The 26,256-nt window shown below is 45.6% G+C and overlaps 2 protein-coding genes across 5 annotated transcripts in view; both read right to left on the bottom strand.

The window, feature by feature from the left end:
- Nucleotides 1-10,246, bottom strand: part of PARVA (parvin alpha) — a 181,868-nt gene extending 171,622 nt beyond the window's left edge. For 2 of the 3 annotated variants that reach the window (XM_029207886.1, XM_029207885.1), the window contains exon 1: nucleotides 9,740-10,085. In XM_029207886.1, the coding sequence (XP_029063719.1) occupies nucleotides 9,740-9,995 (256 nt within the window). In that variant the 5' untranslated portion in view covers nucleotides 9,996-10,085. Of the gene's footprint in view, nucleotides 1-9,739; nucleotides 10,086-10,151 lie in introns of those variants that run through there. The other variant, XM_029207887.1, reaches the window with a different exon arrangement.
- A 13,894-nt stretch (nucleotides 10,247-24,140) lies between these two features.
- Nucleotides 24,141-26,256, bottom strand: part of MICALCL (MICAL C-terminal like) — a 54,754-nt gene continuing 52,638 nt past the window's right edge. For both annotated transcript variants that reach the window (XM_029207070.1, XM_029207071.1), the window contains exon 8: nucleotides 24,141-24,410. In XM_029207070.1, coding sequence (XP_029062903.1) covers nucleotides 24,226-24,410 — 185 coding nt within the window. In that variant the 3' untranslated portion in view covers nucleotides 24,141-24,225. The remainder of the gene's footprint in view (nucleotides 24,411-26,256) is intronic.

Here is a 26,256-nt window from a genome sequence, read left to right as displayed (position 1 = left end):
CAGGCCTGGATGGAATCAAGGCCCCAGAAGAGTCATCGAAGCTTAGAGCAGAGTTCGAAGTAACCTGGGCATCTTATCCCCACTGACCTTTCCGGCACTTAAATACTGCTTTGCAGAGCACCTGTTAAGTACCGAGGCTGTGCTAGGCACCTGGGATACAATGTGAACAGAACAAATACAACTTCTGTCCTCTGGAGTCTACAGGGAAGATGGAAAAGAAAGGATGAGGCCATCTTGTCCCGGGGGCCCTGGTCCTCAGGCAAAGCCCTCATTTGGATTTCCTACTGACTGCAGGCTACAGAACATATTGAATATGTAAGAGAATGTTTACATCTTTTTTTAAGGTATTTTATTTTTATTTTTAAAAGTATTTTTAAAGTCTTTTATTATTAAAATTGTTGTAGCGCTTTCCTCAACTGTGTTCTTTTTCCCATGGCAGTAAGTGGAGATTTTAGATGCTTACACATGTTTACATAAGGATTTCATCTCTCCTCCTGTACTAATGGCTAAAACATAATTATGAGCTGCGCTTGTTAACCAAATGGAGATATTCCATGAGACAAGGAGACCGATTCCTAATATGGAGGTGTCCTTGGGCCGCAGCCCACTTATCCTGGTTTCCATCTCCTCCTCCCGACACAGAGGTGCCTTCATTAGTGGAGGAAAGAAAGAGGTCTTTGTGATGATGTCACTCCCAGACCACCCTACACAGACAATAAAACTGAATTTGAGAGAAGCCTGGTGAAATGAGAGCTCCGAAGTCATAGAATACCAGAGCTGCAAGGGCCCTGAAAGGTTACTTAGCCTAATCGCCTGATGTTAGAAACGGGCAAAGGGGAAGAGACTTGTCTAAGCTTACACAACCAGTTAGTGGTGGGCTGTTTTCACCAAGGTAAATACAGGGAAATTCATTCCATAGAAACTGCAATATCATTATGTGTTAAATACTATGCCAGGCAGGAGGGGCACAGGAGGAGAACCCTCATCATAATGTGACATGCACAGCCACATGGCAGCACAGAGGGAAGCGTCTTCCCACAAAGTGAAGCGTCTCACTCTTCCTAGGGGAGCTACAGAAGGCATCAAGCAGGACGGGATATCTGAGTTGGGTCTCAATGATTGAACAGGAGTTTGTTGCAGAGAGAAGGGAAGAAGGTCATTCCAGAAACATGGAACCACATGTGTAAAGGTGAAAACACGTGGAAGAACATGATGTGTTTGGGGAATGAAGAGCAGTTTCGTATAGCTAAAATGGAGGCTTCTTGAAAGGGATATAACGGAGACTACACCAAAAGGACAGACCACGGGGCTTCCCTGGTGGCGCAGTGGTTGAGAGTCCGCCTGCCAATGCAGGGGACACGGGTTCGTGCCCTGGTCCGGGAAGATCCCACATGCCGCGGAGCAGCTGGGCCCGTGAGCCATGGCCGCTGAGCCTGCGCGTCCGGAGCCTGTGCAACGGGAGAGGCCCGCGTACAGCAAAAAAAAAAAAAAAAAATGGGCAGACCACGGAAAAACTGTGAAGGACTTAACACCACGCTAAGAAGTTTGCTGGGGAGATGTTATCTCGGTGCTTAATAAAACCACATATCGGCAAAAGGATGAAGGGTGAGTTGAACAAAAAAGGACCAGAGCTAGGGAGACTAGTGGGGTGGATACGGCAATACTGCAGGTGGAAAATAAAGACGCTAAAGTTTAATAAAATAAGCAATCCCAAAGAAGACAAAGAGCACTCATGAGGCCTGAATTAAGGCAGCAATATTTAGATGGCAGAATTAGCAGGACTTCGTGAGAGATGATTGGCTGTGGGGATGAAACAGAGCAGGGATGGGCAAACTACTGCCCAAGGCCATATCCAGCCTCCATCCATTTTTGCACAGCCCCAGTACTAGGAACAGTTTTCATATCTTACAAGTGACTGAAAAAGAACAAAAGAAAAAGAATATTTTGTGACATATTAAAATTATGTGAAATTCAAACTTCAGTGTCCATAAGTACAGTTTCATTGGAACACAGCCACGCTTGTTCATCTGCCTATCATCTGTGGCCTCAAGGACAGAGCTGTGTAGAGGCCAGAGGGCCAGCAAAGTCTAAAATATTTACTATCTGCCTATTTGAAAAAAGTTGCTGACCTCTGAAACGGAGGACAACTGCAACATTTCCACCTTAGGCAGCTGGTGGGATGGTGGAAGAGGAGAAGCAGATTTGGGCAAGTGGGACAAATAATAATTCCATTACAGGCATGCTGAATCTGAGGATCCCGTGACACATCCAGGAGACAGTGGAAAGATGTATCTGGGTACAAGATCTGGATTTGAGATGTGGATTGGGGGACCACAAATGGGCAGGTGGCCCTTGAAGCCATGGGAGTAAGTGAGATAATCCATGGAGAGGAAAACAGAATGAGAGGGCAAAGCAGGTGAAGTCAGGACCCCGGGAAATGCTGCTGAGAGGTAAACAAATAACAGAAGCTCGAGAAGGAGTCCAAAAAAAATAGACACAGGGAACAATTCAGAGTGGATAAGATCAAGGGAGAAGAGAATTTTAAGAAATTTTGAGAAAGAAAAAGTTGAGGGACTTCCCTGGTGGCACAGTGGTCAAGAATCCGCCTGCCAATGCAGGGAACATGGGTTCTATCCCTGGTCTGGGAAGATCCCACATGCCACGGAGCAACTAAGCCCATCTGCCACAACTACTGAGCCTGTGGTCTAGAGCCTGCGAGCCACAACTACTGAGCCCGCACGCCTAGAGCCTGTGCTCTGCAACAAAGAGAAGCCACCGCAATGAGAAGCCCATGCACCACAATGAAGAGTAGCCCCCGCTCGCCACAACTAGAGAAAGCCCGTGCATAGCAACGAAGACCCAATGCAGCCATAAACAAACAAACAAACAAACAAATAAATAAATAAATAAATTTATAAAAAGAAAAAGTTGAATAATACGAACGCCACCAAGAGCCCAAGTGGAGTGACGATTGAAAAGGAGACTGGATTCTGGAGAATTTAGCCAGTGAAGTGTAAATCTTGGGAACAGAATAAATTCTTCAATCGACTTCCAGGAGTCCACACTCTCCCACTTCCCCTCCTATCACACTGGTCACTCCTTTCCAGCCTCTCTCGCTGGTTCCCCCTCATCTCCCAATTTCTAAATGTTGGAAAGTCCATGAACCTCTTCTACGTCCTATACTCCTTCCTTGATGATCTCCTTCAGTCTCATGGCTTTAAGTACACCTACACACAGAGGTGCCTCCAGCCCAGAACCCTCCCCTGAGCTAGATTCCTGGAACCAACTGCGAACTCAGTATGGCCCCGGGAAGTCCAGGAGGCACCTCTAACTAAACAGGTCCAAAAGAGAGTCCTGCTCTTTCTCCCCACATCGGCTCTTCCTGTAGAATTCTCCAACTCAGTTAACGTCAATTCCATCTTTGGGTTTGTTCAAACCCAAACCCTGGAGTCATCTTGATTCTACTCTCTCACCTTCCATCCGATCTTTCAACAGACCCTATCCACTATATCTTCAAACTATATCCAGAACTGAACGCTCACCCCTCCACTGCTACCGCTCAGTGCCAGACCACCTCTGTCTCTCACCTGGATCATTACAGTGGCCCCCTAACTCACCTCCCTGTTTCCACTCCTGCCCCCCTCAGCCACTTACCACCATCAGAGCAAGCGTGATCATGTTATTCCTCGTCACAAAACTTCCCGCGTCCCTCTGAGTAAAGGCCCCAGGCTTACGATGGCCTCCAGAACACTACACAGCTGTCCCCTCACTCTAATTACCCCTGAGATCTCACCACCTTCCACAGTTGTCCTCAAGACACCAGGCCCACTCCCACCTCAGGGTCTTTGAATCTGCCCTTCCCTCTGCCTGCAGTGTTCTTCTCCAAGATACACATACTGTGCTCCCTCACTTCCTCAGGACCTTACCCAAGTAAACCCTTCTCGGTGAGGCCTTCTCTAGCCACCCTATTTAAAACTGTCAACCATCCCTCCTCCCTCACTCCACAACGCTCCATTTCCCCTTTCCCTGCTTTATTTCGCTTTAGAGCACTTATCACTACTCTAATACAATATGTACATTTTACCAATTAATCTTGTCTTTTCTACTAGAAGGCAAGCTCGTGAAGGCAGGGATGTTTGTGTGTTTGTTCCCTGCCATATCCCAGCGCCTAACACAGTGCCTGTCACATGGCAGGCAACTCAATAAATAACTGGTGAAAGAATGGGAATAGCGGATCAGCAAGTGACTAGGAGCTCAGAAAGGGGAAGCCAGTGCAGACAACTTTTCCAAGGCCTCTGGTGAGCAACTAAGAGGAAACCAGCATTGGGAGTGTCTACAAATGGCAAAGACTCAAGCATATTTGCAGATGTTAAGGTGCTAGAGCAGCATGAAAAAGACTGGGGATATGAGAAAAAGGATATGGCTATGCCAAGTCTGGGAAGAAGTGGAAGTGCAAGGCCTCATGAGCAAGGGAAGAAAGGACCTCCTCGGAGGGGACTAAGAGAGGGAGGGAACAGGAAAGGACAGGTGAAGATACAGAAGGGACTGGCGGGTGGGGCGGGGGGTGAAGAAAATTTGAACAAGTTCATACCTGGCACTTAATTTTCTATCTCAAGGTCTGGGGAAGAGCTTCAGCGACAAGGGTTTCAACATGGCACTTCGGAAAATGAAGATGCCAGCTGATTGGGAGAGAAGGATTGCTCAGCAATGCTGAGGCTTCTGCTCACTCTAGAAACCATAAATCTACTGCAGAATTCGGGGATTTCCCCCAGTTACACGGGACAGCCAATGAGAACCAAAATGGTACACTCTGGGCACCAGACAGAATGTAAAAACTCTGAGGGGTAATAAATAAGTGGTTAAAATATAGGAATAACCATTGCTGCAGGCCTAATTTAGGGCACCTTCAGCTGGGAGATACAATTCAAGATGACATTCCTGGAAAGAGCAAGTCGTGAGGACAGATTTGGAGGAAGGCAGGTGAAAAGTGGCCCTTTGGCAAGTAGACTCTGAAAGGGTAGTCTAAGAACTACACAGCGTAAATGGGGACTGGAAACCCAAAACGAGAAGATCCACAGAGGAAAAACAAAAGCTACCTAGCTACAACTCATGAGAATGGGACCAGGTATTTTTAAATGCTGAAATGTGACATCTTGGGAAACAGGATGATCTGACTTGCAAAGAAAGATCCCTAATTTCTAAAGGACCAAAATAGTGCTACACAGGCTTCATACTGTCGTGTGAAGCTTTTTGCAGAACCTGCAGAATCTTCTTGCAGTCCATGATGAAAAGACTATTTCAAATTTTAAAAACTACTTAAAACTGAGCTGTCAATTTTAATAGCTTCCATTATTTGTGCCATGCTTTGTCTCATTTAAGCCTCACAACCTCCATGTAAGGAAGGAATTTTTATTCCCATTTTATGGATGAAAAAACAGAGGTTTTGAAGCATTGAGGAACTTGTCCTAAGTCATAGCAATAAATAAAGAGCCGGACCAGAAATCAAGCCCAAATATGTCTGGTCCCAAAGACCATGCTTTTAGGCTCTATTCTCTCTTGCCTCCCTCATGTTATTTTTTCTTATGAAACACAGGAGTGATCATTAGTTTTACTATATTCTTATGAGACTTCCAGTCATTCTATGATATACGTTAGTAGGTATTCTTAGGAAAACATACTTTTAATATGAAATTATTGACCTAAATATTCTAACATGTACCTGACTGTGAGACACAACAGGTTTCAAGTGAATGAATGGGAGTCCTTGGGCCCAGGAGAATTCTACGCCAAAGCACTGGGGAAATTTGTGGATAGACCAACGTCCATGATCTTGAGCAATCATGAAGAATGGGAGGTTCCAGAACACTCGGGGGAACATGGAAGAAGGCAGTCTCTGCAAAGCACAGAGCTGTGAGTTCATGCAGGATCCAGAGCAAGACCTAGCCTTATAGTTACTGAAGAGATGGTTAGTGGGCCCCTGACAGGGAAAGCACCGATCACTGAGATCCAGCATGTGCTCGCCAAGAGCAGGTCATTTCAGACCAACGCCACTGCCGTCTTTGACTTTGCAGGACCACCCCATGTAGCAGCAAGCGGCTATAGCTGGGTGACGGCATCCCTTTAGAAGAAGCACATGCTCTTCCATTCACCCCCTTACATCCCCTGGATTAGCTAATAGACTGAATAACAGAATCAGGACTTAACAGTTAAGTACTATAACAGGATAAAAATAAGATCTTGCCCTTGGTTTCAAAAACCCAACTGAGCCAATCCAAGATAGGGAAGGGAATGATTTAGGAGCAACAAACATTAAAATGTCTTTGAGTGACCTGGTAACAAGCTCAGAGATAGCTGTGATGTTGCTGGCAGAACAAAGGAAAGCAGCCTCAGCTGCATTAATAGAACGTGGTATCTCTGCTAGAGCAAAGGAGGTGACAGCCCTGTCCTAATGGACCGGACTACCACCATACTATGTTGACTTGTGGGCAGCTCACTTTGAGAGTCTGCTAGTTATTCTCCATTTCTCAACACTCCCACTATGATCTACTCTCTGCACTGCTCTGTGCCCTAAGGGAGCTGACCCCGACGTATTGCATCACCCAGATTCCCTTGCCCTGGTGACTTCCCACGGGGTCTGGCCAATGGGAAGAACCAGCAAGAGGTTCAAGGGCAAGAAGACAGAGAACATGCAAGTATCTCTTGCGCCACTGTCTCCCTGCTCCATCTCCACATTTCCAACAGTGGCTGTGTCCCTCTACAGCTACAGTTCCTATCAGGCAGCGCCCCTTCCATAGCTCCAGCTCTCAGTGGGTTGCGGTTTGCTCCCCTGGCCCTTCAGGCCTAGGGGTGGTCATGGCTTCCCCTTGGTGGTAGCTCCTAGGTGTCTCAGCATCCTTCTGGGTTCTCTTCACCCTGCCCACATCTCTGTAAACAGTCCCTTCACCACATTATTTTTAAAATCCCAACTAATGTGCCCTTCTGTTTCTTGCAGGGACCCTGACTGAAACTGAAAAGATAGGATACCAGGGGGCCATGAAGTTCATCTGTGAGGACCAGCTACTGGAACAGAGGATGTTTGAACTGATCAAGGGGCTCCACAAAACAGGCTGGTCCACTTGGAGAAAGTGAAGAGCCACCGTCCCACTCGTTCTCCTGGCTGCATGAACAGAATAGTAGTACATACAGAGAGACCACCTTTGAGCTCAATATAAAGTAAACTTTTCTAAAGAGTTGGCAAAGTGGGGTGAGCACTTCTGGTAGGTCATGAGCTTCAGTAATTCTCAGTTGCCCAGTCTCAAGCTGGAGAGCCCATATCGGGAACACTGTAGGAAAAAGTTACAGGGATACCTAGGAAAAGACTCTCCAATCCAGGGTTTCACAATTTGTTACCAACTACACACTACTCACACAACGGTCTTCCAAAATAAGCACACTGGAAGGAGGGCAGGGACATTTTGGGGGATATGTTTTGCTGCTTCTCAATTCAATATAGAGAATAGAAGTCTAGTTCTTTGTATCAAACTTGATAATTCTCAACACTGAGTTCTTTTTCATGCTTTAAGATAACTCAGGAACATGAAACTTATTTTACATATCATCATCACGAACTTAAAAATGTTTATTCCCAAACCACTGAAGTCTATGAAAATAAAAAATTTTTTTAACTAAGCATCTTCTACCTACACACCAGTCACTAGCTCTTTTTCCGACTGTCACCTCATTATTCAAAATAAAAATCAGGATGCTACAAATAAATGGTGGAGAGGATGTGAAGAAAAGGGAACCCTTGTCTACTGTTGGTAGGAATGTAAATTGGTGCAGCCACTTTGGAAAACAGTATGGAGGTTCCTTAAAAAACTAAAAATAGAGCTACCATATGACCCGGCAATTCCACTCCCGGGTATATATCTGGAAATGATGAAAACTCTAATTCAAAAAGATACATGTACCCCAATGTTCATAGCAGCACTATTTACGATAGCCAAGATGTGGAAGCAACCCCAGTGCCTATCAATAGATGACAGAATTAATAGGATGTGGTGTAAGAGAAAAACAAATACCGTATGCTAACACGTATATATGGAATCTAAAAAAAAGAAAAAAATGGTTCTGATGAACCTAGAGGCAGGACAGGAATAAAAATGCAGACGTAGAGAATGCACTTGAGGACACGGGGAGGGGGAAGAGTAAGATGGGACGAAGTGAGAGAGTACCACTGACATATATACACTACCAAATGTAAAACAGATAGCTAGTGGGAAGCAGCCACATAGCACAGGGAGATCAGCTCAGGGCTTTGTGACCACCTAGAGGGGTGAGATAGGGAGGATGGGAGGGAGACGCAAGAGGGAGGAGATATGGGGATATATGTATACGTACAGCTGATTCACTTTGTTATACAGCAGAAACTAACACAACATTGTAAAGCAACTATACTCCAATAAAGGTGTTTAAAAAAAATAGATGTGGTGCTTATATATATATATATATATATATACACAGTGGAATGTTACTCAGCCATAAAAAAGAAACACTGCCATTTGCAGCAACATGGATGGACCTAGAGAATATTAGGCTTAGTGAATTAAGCCAGACAAAGGCAAATACTGTATGATATCACTTATATGTGGAATCTAAAAAATAATACAAATGAATGTATATGCAAAGCAGAAACAGACTCACAGACATAGAAAACAAACTTGTGGTTATCAAAGGAAAGAGAGAAGCGGGGAGGGACAAGTTAGGGGTGTGAGATTACAGATACAAACTATTATATATAAAGTAGATACGCAACAAGGATATACTGTATAGCACAGGGAATTATACCCATTATCTTGTAATAATCTGCAAAAAATACTGAATCGTTAGGCAGTACACCTGAAACAAACACAATATTGTAAATCAACTATACTTCAATTTTTAAAAAAAAGGATGCAAAATCTGCCCATGGGACAAAATATTTTACATGTAAACTGTCCTGGAAAAAAATAAGATCACCTCAATTCACCCTGGTGAGAAAAAGGAAATGGTTTTTGCGAGAGCCCTTAACTCTTGAGTTCACAGAAGGGTCACATCAGATCCCAGGATGCTACAAGTGTGTGTGTGTCTAATCGAGGTTTTCTCCTTGGGTGTGAGTTTAGCATTTATCACAAGGCGGGACCACTAGGACAGCCACCTCTCCACTCATTCGTCCGACAAACATTTGGTGTTGATCTACACATTAATAGAGCCCTGCTGGGCCCTGGGGACGGACGAGAGATCCAGAGGCCAAGGCTGCTACCGTACACTTCAGCAGGTCTAGGAAATGATCTGATTTCAAAGACCAATGAAGGCAAAGAGTGAGAATGACGGCGCCCAGAAAAGTTTCAGAAGAAACTTGGAAACTGCCAGCCTTCGGCGCGGAGAAGGCGGGGACTTGGGGCCCAGGGGAGGACGCCGCCTCCGGGCTGGCAGGCCCCGCCGCCTCCTCGGCCCCCGGCCCAGCGCGGGCGTCGCCTGGTTGCAGGCCCGAGTCGCCACACCCGATCGCCGCGGGGCCCAGGAGGGCAGCGCCCGGGCGACCCAGAGCAGGGCTGCGGCGAGGCCCGGCCCCATGAGACATTCCCGGGCAGCGCGCGCCCGCACCAACGCGCGCCCCGCTCCCCGGCGCCGGGCACCCGCGGCGCGCTCCCGCCATGACCGAGGAGCCCCGGCCCCTCGGCCCCCCGCCCGGCAGCGCGCCGGCCCGGGCCGCACTCACCCTCCTTGGCTTTCTTCCTCCGGGCCAGAGTTCCTCCGAGTTTCCCCAAGAAGGAGTCATCTTTCTTCCGGGACGGGGGCGACTTGGGAGTGGGGGACTTGGGGACAGACGGCGACTTCTGCGGGGAGGTGGCCATGGCGACGAAGCGGGCAGCCGCGGGCCGGTCGGGACGCGGAGCGGGCGCCGGGCGGACGCGGCGGGCGCGGCGGGACTGAGGCTGCGGCTTTCCAAACGGAAGCGGAATTATTCCAAGCATTTGAGGCAGCTCACGCTCGCCTTTCCCTTCCCTCTCTCCCTCCCTCGCGCCGCCCTCCGCCCTGAAAGGAGCTGCGCGCTCGGGGCCCGCGCCCCGCTGCTGCCCGGAGCAGGGAGGATGCCCCAGATCTGCCCCTTGCAGGACGTGCGGCCTTACCTGTTTCGGTGTGTGTGACCCTCTCGGCCTGGGAGCCCTGGAGCCTGGATGCCGTACTTGCCCCGTCTCCACACTCAGCAGAGTTCCTCGCTCCAACCCAGGGTTCAGTGATTGCTGAACTGAACCCACCTGCTACTGTCTCCCGCTGATTTGGCCCGGCTGCTGGGTGAGGAGCTCGCTCCTCCCCTGCATTTCAAACTGTAGTTATTAGGCCCGTGTCTTGTGCCCATGAAAGAGAGTGAGCCTGCTCAGGAAGAAATAGAGGGAACCAAAATGTGTTCGGGCCCCACCAGCTGGACACATCCAGCTGTTCCTGCACTTATCCATGACTGTCAACCTCCTCTACACCCCCAACCAAGAGTGAGAAGTTTGAAGTTCATGAGTACAGGCCAACACCTAGAGACATCTCTGTTTCTAGCAGCTCAATGGCTTGTACAAAGGAGGATCCCAAATGTAGGTGGAAACATGAATGGGAAGGTACGGCCATCGGCACCTGTGAGTACGGCCTCTCCACCCCTCCCCCGCCCCCAAATTATCTTGCCTTAAATGAAAACAACAGAGTGACAGGGGAGTGGCACAAAAGCTAGCATTTCAAGGACTCATGCTGGAAATGATTAAAAGGCACATTTTACTGTGCTTGGCCACTTGAGGTTCTCACTTGGGCTCCCCTGGCTGTCTCCGGGTCTCTCTCTTTTTCACACACACACACACACACACACACACACTCACACAACCCCTTGGCAACTGTGTTTCCTCCAAGTAGCTACAGCTGATTGACCCCGAGTGATCACCTGACCCAAAGGGCCCTAATGCTTGACTGGAGAGCAGCCAATCAGATAGTCTCCATCAAGAATCTAAGCTAGAGACAGTTGTCAGAAGTCCAGCACTTAGGGATGATAATGCAGACTCAAGACTGGGGGCGTCCATCTTTAGCCACAGGCCTGCCCGATGAGTAGAGAAACAAAACAATGGAGCAACGAAGCGTGCTCAAGAAGCCTTGTGGTCTGAGTAATGAAAAACCATGGGAGTAGCTGCCTAGACCTAGAACCTCTTCTGAGGGCCTACCTGTAGTTCTCAGGAGGGCCATCTGTGCTTCCTTCCGAGGACATGTTCCTAAAGCCTTGTAATAACCCATCCACCTTTACTTGAGCCAGTCAGCCAACTAACAAGCAACGATTCCTGAGAACATAAATTTAACAAAGCGGTCAATAGATCCTCAGCAGATATGTGTTCATCTTGTCTTTGCTTAAGAGTCGTAATTTGACCTTTTTTGAAAGTTATGCTTTAGCTGTTTCCTCTTACCTAGTAGAAAGCAGAGAACTCACAATGACTGCTAGAATTTTAATGCGGGAGATTACAATAACCACCCGCTCCCGCACCACCACCCTGATAAGCCTTAAAGACATGTTGAAACGTCAAAGTAGAATCCTGTTTTGATTACATCATTCATAATTCTTGTTCAGGATATTTTATACATAAGGATATGTCCAAAATCTGATCTCCACCCTCGGAACTCTTATCGGGGAATCATGAGACACACAGCTCAATAGCTGTGTGATTGAGCTGTGTGATCTTGGACAAGTTTACTCCCATTTCTGAGTCTCTGTTTCTTCATCTACAGAATGAAGTGGTGGGAGAACATAATGGTTCTCAAACCTGATTGTGCTCTACAATCCCTTAGGGAGTTTGTTACATTCATGGGCCCAGTCTCTAGAAATTCTGATTCAGTACATCTGAAGTGAAACCAAGGGATAGGTATTTTTTAACAGGGATTAATTACATCAGGTGATTTTGATGTAGCTGATTCATGCACTGATGTTCGGGCACCTAGAACCACTTCCAGCTCTAACGTTCTGTGGTTCTCTACTCTTCACCAATTGCTGACCTCCGTATGCAGGGCTTAGGTTCTAAATACGACATGGTCAAATTTATACATGGAGATCTCTTAAACTGCTCATGCATGCTTTTGCATCTACAATCCTCTTTGGTAATTTTTATGCATACTAAAGTTTGAAAATGACTGAGCAAGACTAAATGGAGGAACAAACAAAGGCTTGATGGTGGGATGCTAGCTCCCAGGAACTACCAGCAAAATAAGGAATAGAGAAGGCAAAGCTGAGTTTATTGTACACCATGGTAAGGAGAGTCCTGCCTCGGCAGGGTCTTAGCAGCATCTTGGACTAGGGTAGAGCACAGCAGGGATATTTCTAAGGTTTTGGAATCTGGTTTAAGGCAGGTCTTTCAGTGGGGTTAGTGCTTGATTAACTTTGGCTAAGGATTGTAATATACTAGGTTAGGATTGGTGGACACAAGGCAAGATTTTCAAAGAGTCTTGGAGGGTAAATAGTCTTTAATTTTATCTATTGAAAAGTTTAAGTGTTTTATGTTCATTTCAATGAGATTTGGGGGGAAGTTCTTGAACAATGAAGTTATTTGTAACTTTCATCTTTCTATGCAAGAGTTTTTTTTTGTGGTACGCGGGCCTCTCACTGTTGTGGTCTCTCCTGTTGTGGAGCACAGGCTCCGGACGCACAGGCTCAGCGGCCATGGCTCACGGGCCCAGCCACTCCGCGGCATGTGGGATCTTCCCGGACCGGGGCACGAACCCGTGTCCCCTGCATCGGCAGGCAGACGCTCAACCACTGCACCACCAAGGAAGCCCGCAAGAGTTTTTTTGAATAGTTGAAGTTATGTTGTTAAAGACAGGGGACTGGTAAAGTCCCGTTAAGGTGACAGTAACCTATATGGGTATGAATGGATTCTAAGGTCTCAGAATTATGCAGATGTCTTGTTATTCAAACTTTTCTGCCTCTTAGATAATTATCAATCTCTCTTGAAAGGCCAAGTGGAATGGATGTTGAATTATAAATCAGTGCTATTCAAAGTGTAGTCTGAAAACCAGTATTGTCTGCAAACTGCTGTTAGTCCTTGATGATCTAAATATAGAAACTAGAGTGTTTAGAAACTTTTATACAGTTTAACAGTGCAATTTTATATTTATTCTTTTGTATTGTATTTTACAAAAATATTGATCTGCGATGGATTGGACCTTCACCATAGATCATTTGAAAAGCACTGTTCTAACTTGCTCTGGTTTGCTTACAGATTTTTATACACTCTCTTTTGATATTATGCTTTTATAGTCCTTATGGATATGAATTGATCAGGTGTTTGTTCAAAGTTTAAATGACATAATATATTGGAAAGCACCTTGCATGGGGCCTGGCATTGAAGAAGACAGAATCTAAATCTAGCTTAATCAGGGACACACACTGCAGGCTGTTCATTGATAAGATGCTAAGAAGAACCTGCGCCAGCTCCCTCTAATCTAAATTGATATTTACAATCATGGCCCCACTGACCAGCTGCCCCTCTCATGCTTGGTCATTGGTTTCATCTTACCCAGGCGTTACGTGATAAGGACAGCCTCATAAGTTACATGTGTGTTGCTGTGAGGCTCTGCTGACTCTCTAGGCCAGTCTCTCTTCGAAATGTATACCTAAGCAAACTGTCCTGGGAGAGAATAACTCAGATTCCAGTCCTAGCTCAGTGGCTAGATGACCTTGGACAAATATCTGTCCTTCCTGTACTTTCATTTCCATCACCAATAAAGTGAAACCAAGGTAGTTCCTACTAACTGAACATCCCACTTATCTTATGATCGACAGTTTCAACCTAGGTTATACCCAACAGAATGAGTACATTTGTGTACCTGTATACATGTACTAGAAGATTCATAGCAGCACCATTCAAATGCCTATTAACAGTTGAATTGATAGGTAAATTGGGATAGTCACACAATGTAATGTTATACAGCAATGAGAATGAACAGTTTGCAGCTCCAGAAGCAATAGGAATGTCCTTCACAATATAATGTTGAGTGAAAAAAAATTCAGACACAAAAGAGCATATGCTGTATCATTCTATTCATATAAAGTTCAAAACACAGGCAAAACTAGTCTCTGATGTTAGAGTCATGAAAATGATTAGGTTTGGGAGGGGTAGTGACTAGAGCAGGGAGGGGGAGGTATGAGAGAGGCCACTGGAGCTGGTGATGTTCTGTTTCTTGATCTGGGTGCTGATTACATGGGTGTATTTACTTTGAAAATTCATGGAGTGTTTACTTAATAATTTGAGCAATTTTCTGTAAGTATATTGTACTTCAATAAAAATTTACACACTTATCACAAAAATGACTGATTTTTTTAAATGAAGCCATGGGATTGCATGCTCTGTAGTGTCCCCTTTACCTCTATGGTCTCCTTCTCCAACTCCCATGTTTAACTTATGAGCTGTTCTGATCATCTAACTCTTGAGTAAGATGAAACTGATGACCAGTGGCCCACGTCACTCAAAAATCCACTCAAACTAGGACAGTTCTGTCCCCAGACCTTCCCTTAGAGGACCATTTTTCTAGCTCAGCACGTGCAGCCCTCAGCCACCCAGCATTGTTCCCATTCTAGTCCCCTCAGCAACTTCAACATGTAGGGCTTTGTGATTTACAAGGTAGGACCGTGTCATGGTGAAGGTCTGGGGTTCAAATCGCCATTCAGCAGCCAAATATCTGTATAATTTAACCTCTCTGTGCCTCAGTTTTCTCATCAAAATGAGTTCTCTCCTCATGAGCTTATTGGGACGATCAGGAGAGTTAGTATAAATAAACTACTCAGCTCAGTGCCCAGCAGATAACAAGTCTTAGTTCAATAAATATTCATTATTAGTATCTCTTTTGAGACTAATATGATATTATCGTTACCTCCATTACATAGACGAATAACTTGAAATTTGGAGAGTTTAAACTTGCTTCAGATCACATAGCAAATAACCGAGAGAATAATACTATAGCCTTTAGCGTCTGTCCTGCCAAAGAGTCATAGAATCTACAGTTTTCAGCTAGGATTATAGTCCTTCAGAATAAAGACTATATTTCCCTGCTAGGTGTGAGTACATGACTAAATTTCAACCAATGAGATGTAAGCAAAAGTGTTATATGACAGCTTCTAGGAGTCCTCCCAACAGTAGATGGGAATTGGATGTTCAGCTTCTCAGACCATCATACTATGCAATACAAGCCAAGCCTCCCACTGAGAACAGCTGGAAAAGCTGGACAAAATGTAAACTAAATCTGTTTGAGAGCACTGGAAAGCTGACGGAACTTACACGGCCAAGATCTAGGAGAAGGAGGAAACCCACAGAGGTGAGCCGGTCACTTGGGACTACTTTCCCCCTAGCGGCACCTGCCAATTTCAGAGGTAGCAGCTGAAGAGGTTGAGCAGGGCAGTTGTCAACCTCACAAGGGTAGACAGACAAAAGTTCAGGTGGCACCAAACTGGGGGCCTCTAATAAGGCCCCCTCGCTTTGGTTTGGGACTCCAAAAGATTTCACTCTAGTAGACAAAGAGAAAAGAAAGGCATTTTCAGTTAAAAAAAAACCACACAACTGAGAAAAATTATTAATAAATAGCAGATCCAAACAAAAGGAAATACTGAAGTGGATGGCAGAAGGAAAATTGTTCCAGATGGAAGAAGAAAGAACAAATAAAAGGATAAATATATGGGTGCAGCTAAAAGAATGTTAACTACATAAAATGACAATAATTCTTACAGGGTTTAAAAATACATAAATCAAATTAAAATGCACAAAAGCAAAAGCATTTAAATTGGGAAGTGAGTAAATGAAGTTAAGTTCTAAGATCCAGGCATTATCTGTGAAGAAGTAAAAGTAACAATTTATACTGGACTTTGATAAATCGAGGAATCATGTTGCAACCTCTAGGGTAACCATTAAAAGAATAGTAAAAGAGTAACTACTAAGATAATGGAGAGATAATTGGAGTGTGTGTGTTCCATTCAGACAGATTTCGTAAATTGTGTTTATATCTGTCATATTTAAGGCAACTTGTCTTTTGCATTCTATTTTGCTGTGTTCCTTTTTTGCTGTGTAGGTTAAAAACCCAGGATAGAGGTAAACTAAGCATCTCAAATCAAATTAAGGTAAAATTCAAACTGGAAGAGGCTTTCACTGGGGAAAGCTTCACATTCCCCAACTGTGGATACCATATGTTATGGGTTGAATTGTGTCCCCCAAAAAAGACAGGTTGAAGTCCTAACCCCTAGAACCTTAGAATATGACGTTATTTGGAAGTGGAGTCACTGCAGATGTAACTATTTATGTTAAAATAGCATGTTAGGGGGCTTCCCTGGTGGCGCAGTGGCTGAGAGTCCGCCTGCCGATGCAGGGGACACGGGTTCGTGCCCCAGTCCGGGAAGATCCCATATGCCACGGAGCGGCTGGACCCGTGAGCCATGGCCACTGAGCCTGCGCGTCCAGAGCCTGTGCTCCGCAACGGGAGAGGTCACAACAGTGAGAGGCCCATGTACCGCAAAGCATGTTAGGTCATACTAGGTGGGCATCTAATACAGTAAGACCAGTTAGGAGAGGATGGAATTTAGTCCCTGACATGCACAGAGGAAAGATGATGTGAAAACACATGGGAGGAAGAGGCCCACTGGAATTGTGCTGTCACAGCCAAGGAATGCCTGGGGCCACCAAAAGCTGGAAGAGACCATAAAATACCCTCCCCTAGGGGCTTGAGAGGAAGCATTGCCTGGAAGTCACCTTCATTTTGGACTTCTGGCCTCCAGAACTGTAAGAGAGTAAATTTCTGTTGTTTTAAGCCACCCAGTTTGTGGTGCTTTGTTACAGCAGCCCTAGGAAACTGATATACCATCTAAGGGACAATATGGGAGGCGCCTGCAGATCACGAAGAGGGTTTTACAAAGGGTCTGGATCCCAATCAGTCACTGGAGGTTGTTTGACCACATCAAAGCAGCGGGATCAGGGGATGTGGAGAGAAGCTAGACAGAGCCTCTTGGAGACCTCTTTAGTCACTGAAAGCAAGGTATGCTCACGGGATGAAAAGAATGTGTGAAATGAAATGGTTCTGGACTCAGAGCCTTAAGTGAGAATTCCTATTGCACATTCCCCTCAGGAACTCTGGGATATTAGCAGTGGCCTTCGAAGACCAGGCTGCCAGTGGGCATGTCCTTCAGGGGTCCTACTTGCTGAGGGCAGGGGTGGGCAAGGGCTTCTCTAGGTGAGCAGGGAAGGCATTGGGCCAGGGGGAACGTCGGCAGACCTCAGCCTTGGTTTGTGACATGGTGGACCGAGGGTGGGGATGGTTTTGAGGATCCCACAGATGATGCTATTCAAATGGCCTCTGATCCAGCCATGGCGGAATGTGTCCCAAGTTCTCAGAGACAGGTGACCTGCTTACCTATTCTTCAGGTGCCTAGGAATGAACTGTAAACATTAGTAGGGGGATTTCCTCACCTGAGCATGATAGCTGAGCGTCACCTACATGTAGAGTTGAAGCCACTAAAATCAGTGGCTCCTACTTGAGTTATTTAGCAGAGGACTGGAGAACACTCCAGAGAATCAGCAGCAGGGGTGAAGATTTTAAGGATAGAAAGGGGCAGTTGTCAGCCACTTCAGACTCAGCCACGCAAGAGTGCCTGGGGTTCCAGTGATTCTGTTGGTGTGGTCTGCGTCACAGGCCACCGAGATTATTCCCAAGGTCTCCCCTAACCCCTTCCCAGGGCAGGTAATCAGGGGAGCAAGGTCTTCTTTGTCACGGATCTAATCCGTTGTAATCCACCTTCTTCCCACACCCACCTCCAGGCTTGTGTGGTCTGGAGGAGCGAGAGTCTCTGCTTTCATCTTTGCTGGGGAAGATATCATGGCTTTTCATACTTAAATGTTTCCTTTTAGGGAGGAAGGTTAGAAGTACTACATCTGATGGGGAGATGCAACCGAATCACCAGGGCCAGAGAGTGTCTTCAAGGTGTACTTGAAGAACCATTGGCCAAAAAGATCTGTAAGAGGCTGGGTATTTTGTCAGCAGAGGCCAACTCAGAGAGTCCCAAAAGGTAGGTGACGATGCTCTGAGAAGTGCATTTCTTGGTCTTGTTTACTGCTTACATCTCATCTTGTGGAAACTGCCCATTCTTTTCCGTTCTGCTGAGATCTGAGGTGTTGTTTTCTGTTTCTGCTGTCGGGATTTGAACAGTTTGAGATTCATCATGGCCATCCCGACTATAAAGTTATAGGCTAGCCATTTCCATTTTAAAATTGGAGCCTATGTAGGGCAGACTCACTCTCGCAAGGAACCTGCAAGGTAGGGAGGAGGGGAGGGAGGCAGGGAGAGAGAAGGGAGGGAGAGAGGATCAGCCCCACTTCACAGATGAAGACACTGAGGCACAGCTGAGTTGTTCAATGTCATCCAGTGAGCAGTGGCAGAGCTGGAATCTGAGCCCTGAGTTAGTGACTCATGCTCAGCTTACCATGTTTAGAATAATTATACTTGTTGATTTTTTCTTGAGACACACACACACACACACATACACACATTTCCCCCAAATTCTTAGGGAACCATTTTCTGCTATTCTGGCGATAGGCAGGGGACTGAATTCTTGTGCCTCTGGCGTACGGGGAACTGATGCCCTGCATCAGGTTATTTCAGTGTCACACAGGCCCCCGAGTGCTGTTTCCCAGTGAGCCCTGTATTGCTCCCCTCTCCACCTCTGCGCACTCTTTATAAGCACCTGCAGAAGCCAGCTCGCTCTCAGCTGGTTCCCAACACACTCCCTGGTCCTTCCTCTCCCATCCCCTTGGCCCTGTGCTCTCAGCCCCCTACCCTTGGGACTGGGGATTGGATTGTGTAGTGCAATTTTGGGCAAAAAGTCCCCTTGGGGGGTGGGTCCACGGCAGTGCGTCAGCGATACCTGATCCCCCAGGATAAAACAAGATGCCTGTTCCTAGAGTATCATGGTTACTGTAAGATTTTTGTGAGCAGTGGTGGAGGTTAGGTAATTTAACTGTTTAAACGATTGTTTTTGTGTTTGAGTATATATAGATGTAGAATAGAAGGAAAAATAAAAACACTTCAAAGTGGCAGCTTGGGCTTTTAATGCCAGATTTCCCTGAGCAGGGCTGGGCACTGGTGTGTTGGGAGAGGGTGGCAATGAGAACAGATCTAGGAAAGGAAGGGAAGGAACAGGTAAGCACAAGGCACAAGTGTGGGTGGGGACACAGAGAGAGGTCATACGACCTGGCGTCAAGGGCCTGGGCTCCAGAGGCCAGCATCTGGGTCCAGCCCCAGTTTCACCACTTTGTACCTGGACTACCAGGTGAGCTCCTGGGCCTCTTGTGTCTCCGTCTCATCATCTCAAAATGGGGCAATGTTTATCTTAAGGATTTTGTTTTCAGGATTAAATGGAATAATGCATCTACAGAGCTTATTACAGCACCTGGCAGGTGAAGTGAGCTGTAGTCACAGGATCTATTACCATTATCAGGGTCAGAGGGCTCCTCAGGGGAGCTGTGACAGCATAGGTCTTGCTTTTTTTTGTTTCTAGAAAGGAGCTGGGAGAGGGAGTGAGTGTCAAATTACCAATCCTGCCCTGAAGGCTGAGGGGTGGTGAGAGTAGCTCTGTGGGCAAATGAGCCCCAGCATGGGCACAAGGAAAACTTGCAGAATGCCATGGAAGGTGGCCGGTCTTTCCCTTGGCATGTTAGCGCTTGTGAAACAGGAGCTCTCATCTGCATTTATGTTTACTTTCTGTTGACAGTCAGTGTAAAAAACGAGTCATTTCAAATATTCCACCAGCAGACAAGAGCTTCCAAACAATGCGGGAGCTCAGTGTGAAATGATGGGGAACAGACACTTGACTCACCTGATGCGGCAATTCTGGTGAATCATGTGCTCACATTTCATGAATTTGCAATGCCGGGATTGAGAACAGAAACAAACAGATAAACCAAAAACTTCAGTCCTGAAAGGGTGTGAGTTGAAGGAGGGGCCAGCTCTGTGCAGAGGGGAGTATCCCTGTTGCATGAATGAAATACAAAACCGGGTTGTACCGGGTAAGAGAAATGGGAGCTGGGACAGAGTGGCCCCCTCTCTCCCCCTCCCCAGCTCTGAGAACAGCTTTCTTTGTTGAGAGAACACACCTGAGGCAAGCCTTCTTCACTTCTCCTCCCACTCACATCCAGGTAAGTCCTGCCAGGTGCCCCGGTGGGAATAAAGCATCCAATGATAATTCACAGACTCCTACATGAAATCAAAGCTTTGCTCACGTCCTTTCACTGGAATAAAGAAATGAAACGGACGCTGCCCTCAGAGGTGCCAGACCAAACCCGCATGTTTGGATTCTTTCTACAGAAAACCATTTGTTTTTGATTCATTTCAGTATTTATAGCAGTGCACATGTAACACATTTCAATCCACGTGAATAGTTCCCAATTGTTGAAGCAAATTAATCTTTCACAAGCCACTCAGCAGTGAGGTTAGAAGATAAACAGTAGGTGAAATAGTACACGCTCCCCTGTACGTGGACCTTCTTATTACAATAAACGCCTACATTTGAGCTCGCTACATCCAATGACTGCCACTCTCTCCGTTCATGTGGCAGCCCCAGCTGCCCCCTGCCACCTCTGCCCTGCTGAGGGAGTTCTCTCATCAACTGCCTGGGTGAGACATGCTGCCGTTTTCAGTCTGGAAGGAAAAGCCTGTAAATCTGCTTCCTGGGAAGGCAGACACTGCTGAATCGTCACCTGCCTCCACGATGCAGGAAACATCAAGTTCACTGCAGCTCATCAGAGCTGCAAACACCTGCCACTTCCCTTCTCAGTTGCAATTAATATGCTGCATCTCAACATCCCTTGATTCCAAGCAGCCTAACACTGCCGAAGTCCAGGTTTAAATGAAACGGTATAAGCTGATGTTATTTTTCACAGTTTTAGAAACATGAATTTGTGCTCTTATTGCCAAAGAAGCACTACAAATAGTTGGGGAGATAAGTCTTTGTGCTTGAGATAAATGTGAGACGAATACGTTGATGATTATAATAAAAATGGCTCTTTAGTTTATTTTTTTAAATTTATTTGGGAGTGGTACTTGTTTATCTTTGTATTTACTTGCGGGTGGAGGAATAATGTTCTTTCTGTATCCTTACATCTAGCACAGGGTTGCTGAATCCCACAGGTATTTGGAAGACGTTTATTAAACACATAAATAAATGAATGGTTTGGGAGAGCAAGTTTAAGAACGGTCCTCTTGGTCCAGCTTACGTAAAATTCTGAAGTTTTAATTGTGAGCCTTTTGGTTTAACTTAGAAGCTGTGTGAGACTATGAAATGTGTGTGACCTGAGGCTGGGGCTTTCTGTCTCATTCAGAGTCCTAAATGGCTCAGCCTTGATCACAAGTGTTATTTTATGGGAAAGTGGAGGCTCCGTCTGTTTTCGTCATAATCCTGCCCATACTGTATACACAGAAACTGTCTTCAAATGGTACAATGTTTTACCTTTTGAGGGTCTTAGAACTTTCTCTATTGCAATCATTTAACATAGTTCAACAGCCACAATATTTGTATCCTTTTGGAAATGATCATTAAAATGGTTTTTAAGTACTGGGAAAACTGAAAGCCAGTGTAAGTAGAATGCTGTTAAATATGAGGTCTATGTTTTAACTTGGCCAGATAAGACTCAGCCTTAAACCGCAGAACATAATCTTTGGAAGAGAAAGTGAGCAAACTGCTTCTCTCATCTATCAACAGAATACTGGGGCCAAGAACCACCTTCTTTCTTGGCCCTCTTGGGAGAATCTTTCTTTTAAACCAAAATAGAACAAATTAAAATAAGTGGCAATTAATCCTTTTGCACAAGAACAACCCAGACCCTACACATTTGAGCATCATCTGTTAAACGTATGCAAGCAGCAAATGGTAACTGGGCTTGAATAATTCTACCCATTCTAGAAGGAAAACTGAAGTTGTGTATCTTTCTTAAAATGAATTAACATTCCTACGCGTCTGTAGTCTTACCTCTGAATGCCTGATGGCAGAAAATATTATCTTGACTACCTCCATAAATCTTTAATACTATACAACTTATTGCCCCAAACTTCTGGGTTATTTGCATATTAAATAGCTTATATACCAATAGCTTAGTGCTAATAGGTCTTCTCCAAATTATAACACAGGAAAACCAGAATAATGAGGAAATCATATTAGCCATTTCCACCAAATATACAAATAAATAAAAAGAGATAAATAGCCCTAAGTGGCACAGTTTTCAGAGACAGAGAGAGAGAGAGAGAGAAATAGATGCTTGTATATATTTCCTAATAATAGAATTCAGGCACTAGAAGACCTGATTATTAAAAGAAAAAAGAAAAGGAAAAGGAAGGAGAGAAGAAAGAAAAAGAACTACAACCTTTGGAACTTGGTATATGCATGGAAAGGTTGTGTTTTAATACCACCCAAAATGTTGGCTGACTCAGGAAATCCAAGCGCACTTCTAATTTCCGGCTTCTCAGCTGACCAGGTTGGTGTGCACGGACAGCATCCCAGACAAAAGTGGTTTATGGGTTAACTTATACTGAGGTAAGTTAGCTCTCCAGGCAGTTGCAAAGCACCATTTGTCCACCAATACATTTAAAAACTTGCAGAAATGACAGGCCAAACATACAACAAAGAGTTCTTCAGTCTGTCTCATGTCAATGATGGACTGACTCCTCAAAGAATCCCACTGAGGGAAAACAATCAAATACTTTATGAAAACAAATCACCATTTAAAATCTTTTCTTTGGTTCCCCTATGAACAGTCAAAATGTCCCAGGAATCCCATGTCAGTGCACAAACTCCATCTCCCAGCTTTCTTTTCACATTGAAAATGTCATCAAAGAATCCATTACCCAGTTTGGGATTTGGTAAATGGGACCACTGCTCCCCACTCCACCTTGAAGGCAGAGGTGGCCTTGTCTTGTCGTGGATTTCCTGGGTAATCCCTGGAGACAGTGTCAGAGATGTTTAGACCCAAGACCACCACTGAGGAGCATCCCTCACCTGGATCACTAGAATGTTCGTTTTTAGTAGCAGCATCAACCTCACCAATATTTTATCAACAAATGAAAGAGTTTTATAATACTTTTTGCCATTACCAATAGTTACAAAAAAGTGCTTCAAAATTATTCATTTTCTAGAAACGTTTTTCACTATGTTGCAGCGGCAATAAGGAGAGTGCTCTGGGGGGAAAAAAAAAGCTTTTCTAAGCCAACAGCATTTGGTGTTAACTAACAGTCCTGCTGGTATGAAGTCAAAGTTTTATTTCCTTTTTTCCTTCTTTTTTTTAAAAATAAAATTAAGGCTCAAATGTTCTATTAAACTCTCATTGCTTATGTATATTATATTAAGCCTTATAACTACACCTGGTAAATTAAATTCACCCTGGATTGAATTAACACCTGCTATATGAATTATTTGCTTTATGTAATCAGTAATCTCAAGGTTTCTTCTCTTTCTCTGGAAACACAATTTAAATATTAACCTAATCTTTCAACTGCGGCCGCTTCTTTCTGACATTTGGAAACCGGTCATCCATGCAAAAAAAGGCAAATATGGATATATTAATGAAAAGGCAGCTTCTTAAAAATCTTTAGATGTGTAACTCAATGAATTTGGGAAGAGAAAATGATGAAAGCAGCAGGAAAATCGATCTCTGTGTCACTTTCTACGGAGAACAATGCTGATCATCTGCCATGGTCACCTCCAATTTAAGAGACCCACTGCAGTTGACTGCCAATTCCAAAAGAGTCTTTGTATTTCCTTCATTATAATCTCTGGAAGGATCTTGGGCAGCTGGAGTACATATGAGAGGATCTTAAATTCTTTTAAAAATATTGCAGGGGGGCTTCACTGGTGGCGCAGTGGTTGGGAGTCCGCCTGCCGATGCAGGGGACACGGGTTCGTGCCCCGGTCCGGGAAGATCCCACATGCCGCGGAGTGGCTGGGCCCGTGAGCCATGGCCGCTGAGCCTGCGCGTCCAGAGCCTGTGCTCCGCAACAGGAGAGGACACAACAGTGAGAGGCCCGCGTACTGCAAAAAAACATATATATATATATTGCAGCATGGTATAAGTTACGTTCCAGGTCTGACATATCCTGTGAAAGGAAGAAGGAGAGAGTGAAGGGTGCTTGGCCTGATCTGGTCCTCGGCTTGCTCCCTGTGGGGCTTCCTCATGTCCTGCTCAGCGGACAGCCCCTGGAGAATATGAAGCTTTCAAAGCGCTGGTCTTCAGCCTTTTCTTGTACGCGTTGTTCCTCTAAGGAATCCACCAGTTTGTCCCTTTGCTCAATTACTTGCATCATCTCGGTGAGTATTTCTTGCTCCTCATTCAGATCATTCTCATCTTTCTGGCTCTCTACAGAAACAAACAAACAAACAAAAATAAGTAAAAAATAAAAACAAACAAAAACACCCACATTGGACTTCAGGTAAGATTTGACCCCAGGAGAACTTTTGGCATGGGCATTCTTGATTGTTCTGGACTTGTTCTGCCCTTTAATTTCCATGGAGAAAACAAGGAAGTGAATTTAACACCAGGGACCTGCCCTCCAAGTCACAGATTAGAAAGGTGGGTGCTTTGTGCTGCTGTCAGCTCGGTTTTCATCTTGAGACTCTATATAAAGTGACAGGGAAAACCCCTTTGTGAGAAAAAGAAGTTAATACCAGCCAAGTCCTGCCAAGCCCTCCAACCTGCCCTCCCCTCACAAAAAAGAAACCAACAAGGCAACACAAAGGCAGTTTCCCCTAAACACGTCTGAGCAAAGCAATCTGTGAGAAAAGTTTCTAAGTAAACCATCCACATCAGTGGAAGCTATTTCAATGATGAGAATCCTTTTTTCATTTGTAGTTAATGACAAATTGCAGCCCTTTGAATAGAGACCAGGCGGCAGCCAAGTGAGGTTATGGCTGGCCGCTAGGAGGATGTTTCCACACTGTGACTATGCTTCTCCCTGAGTGCATGACCTTCTTCCTAATTGGCCCGAGACATTCGATTGCTTCAGGGAGACGAGATTTTTATAAAAGGAAGGAAAAGAGTAAGAAACAGGTAGTAATGACTTTCTGACACTCAAAATAGGATTTTAAAGGCAGATTTTAAATCTTGTCAACCAGATTATTGCCTTGGGAGAAGACTCTATAAATTCTGTTAGCTCTTCCTATTTAACACACTGGGACTAGGTGGTGGGCCGGATACCAGAGCAGAGATGGTACCACTGTCTCTTGCATCAGGCTGAGTTCTGAGAACAGTGTCAGGAATAAGGTACATATGACAAAAGGGAAATAAAGAGGCACCATTCTCTTTGCAGCTCATGTTTGATGGGAGGGAGGAGAGAGAAGCCGGAGAAGATAAAGGTGAGGGCCCTGGGCTCCAGTCTCTCCGTTCTGGGCCTTGGAAGGCCCCAAAGAGGCAGGGAACGTCACATCATTTGATGGGAGCACTGGGGGGCTGAGGGACTCTTGCCCTGCCCCTTGCTTGGAACTCTGGGAAGAGGCCAGCTGGAAAGGCGCCCTGTGTGTAAACGTGGGACAGGTAGAACTTCATGGCTGAGCAGAGAAGAGGGGTCTGGGTGTGGCTCCCCAGATCTTGATCTGCTGTGTGTGGCACACATTGGTAGAGCCTAGAAATGTCCACTTGCCCCAGAGGTGCAAAGGTAGACGGCCACTGGGCCTGCCATGGGGCTCCCCATGATGAGGGATGGAGTGGCCTCACAGTGGAGACTGTCTGGCCAGGCTGAGCGGAGGATGTGCTGAGGTGAGGCTGAGCGAGGCCAGGAGTGAGGCTCCAGGCACGCTGAGAGAATGGCCAGGCTATGGGTCAGGCCAGCCACGCACCTTGGCTGCAAATGCCAGCAGAGACAGTGGCGGCCTGATGACGGGAGACAGCTATGTGGGAGTCAATGAGTCAGAGAAACCCACACAGACTTCCAGTGCTGAGAAGTCACACAAACCCACCTCTCGCCATTACCTGGAGGTCACCTTAAGAATCAAGCAGATGCAAGGGGTGGCAATCTGCAAGACTGAACATTTTCATCCCCCAAAGACTGAGCATTTCCTAGAGGGACGGCATCAGCCTAAATTATTGCAGCAGACTGAGTTTATCAGAGAGGGATAAAAAAAGTTCCCTTTCCTCCCTCCCTCCCTCCCTCGCCCCCCCTCCCTCCCTCCCTCCCCCCTCCCCCTCCCCTCCCTCCCCCCTCCCCCTC

The sequence above is a fragment of the Monodon monoceros genome, unplaced genomic scaffold (assembly GCF_005190385.1).
Source record: "Monodon monoceros isolate NGI ecotype Baffin Bay Population unplaced genomic scaffold, NGI_Narwhal_1 Super_Scaffold_7, whole genome shotgun sequence".
Lineage (NCBI taxonomy): Eukaryota > Metazoa > Chordata > Mammalia > Artiodactyla > Monodontidae > Monodon > Monodon monoceros.
The sequence above is the reverse complement of the archived record's forward strand: the minus strand, read 5'-3'. Positions and strand labels throughout refer to the sequence as shown.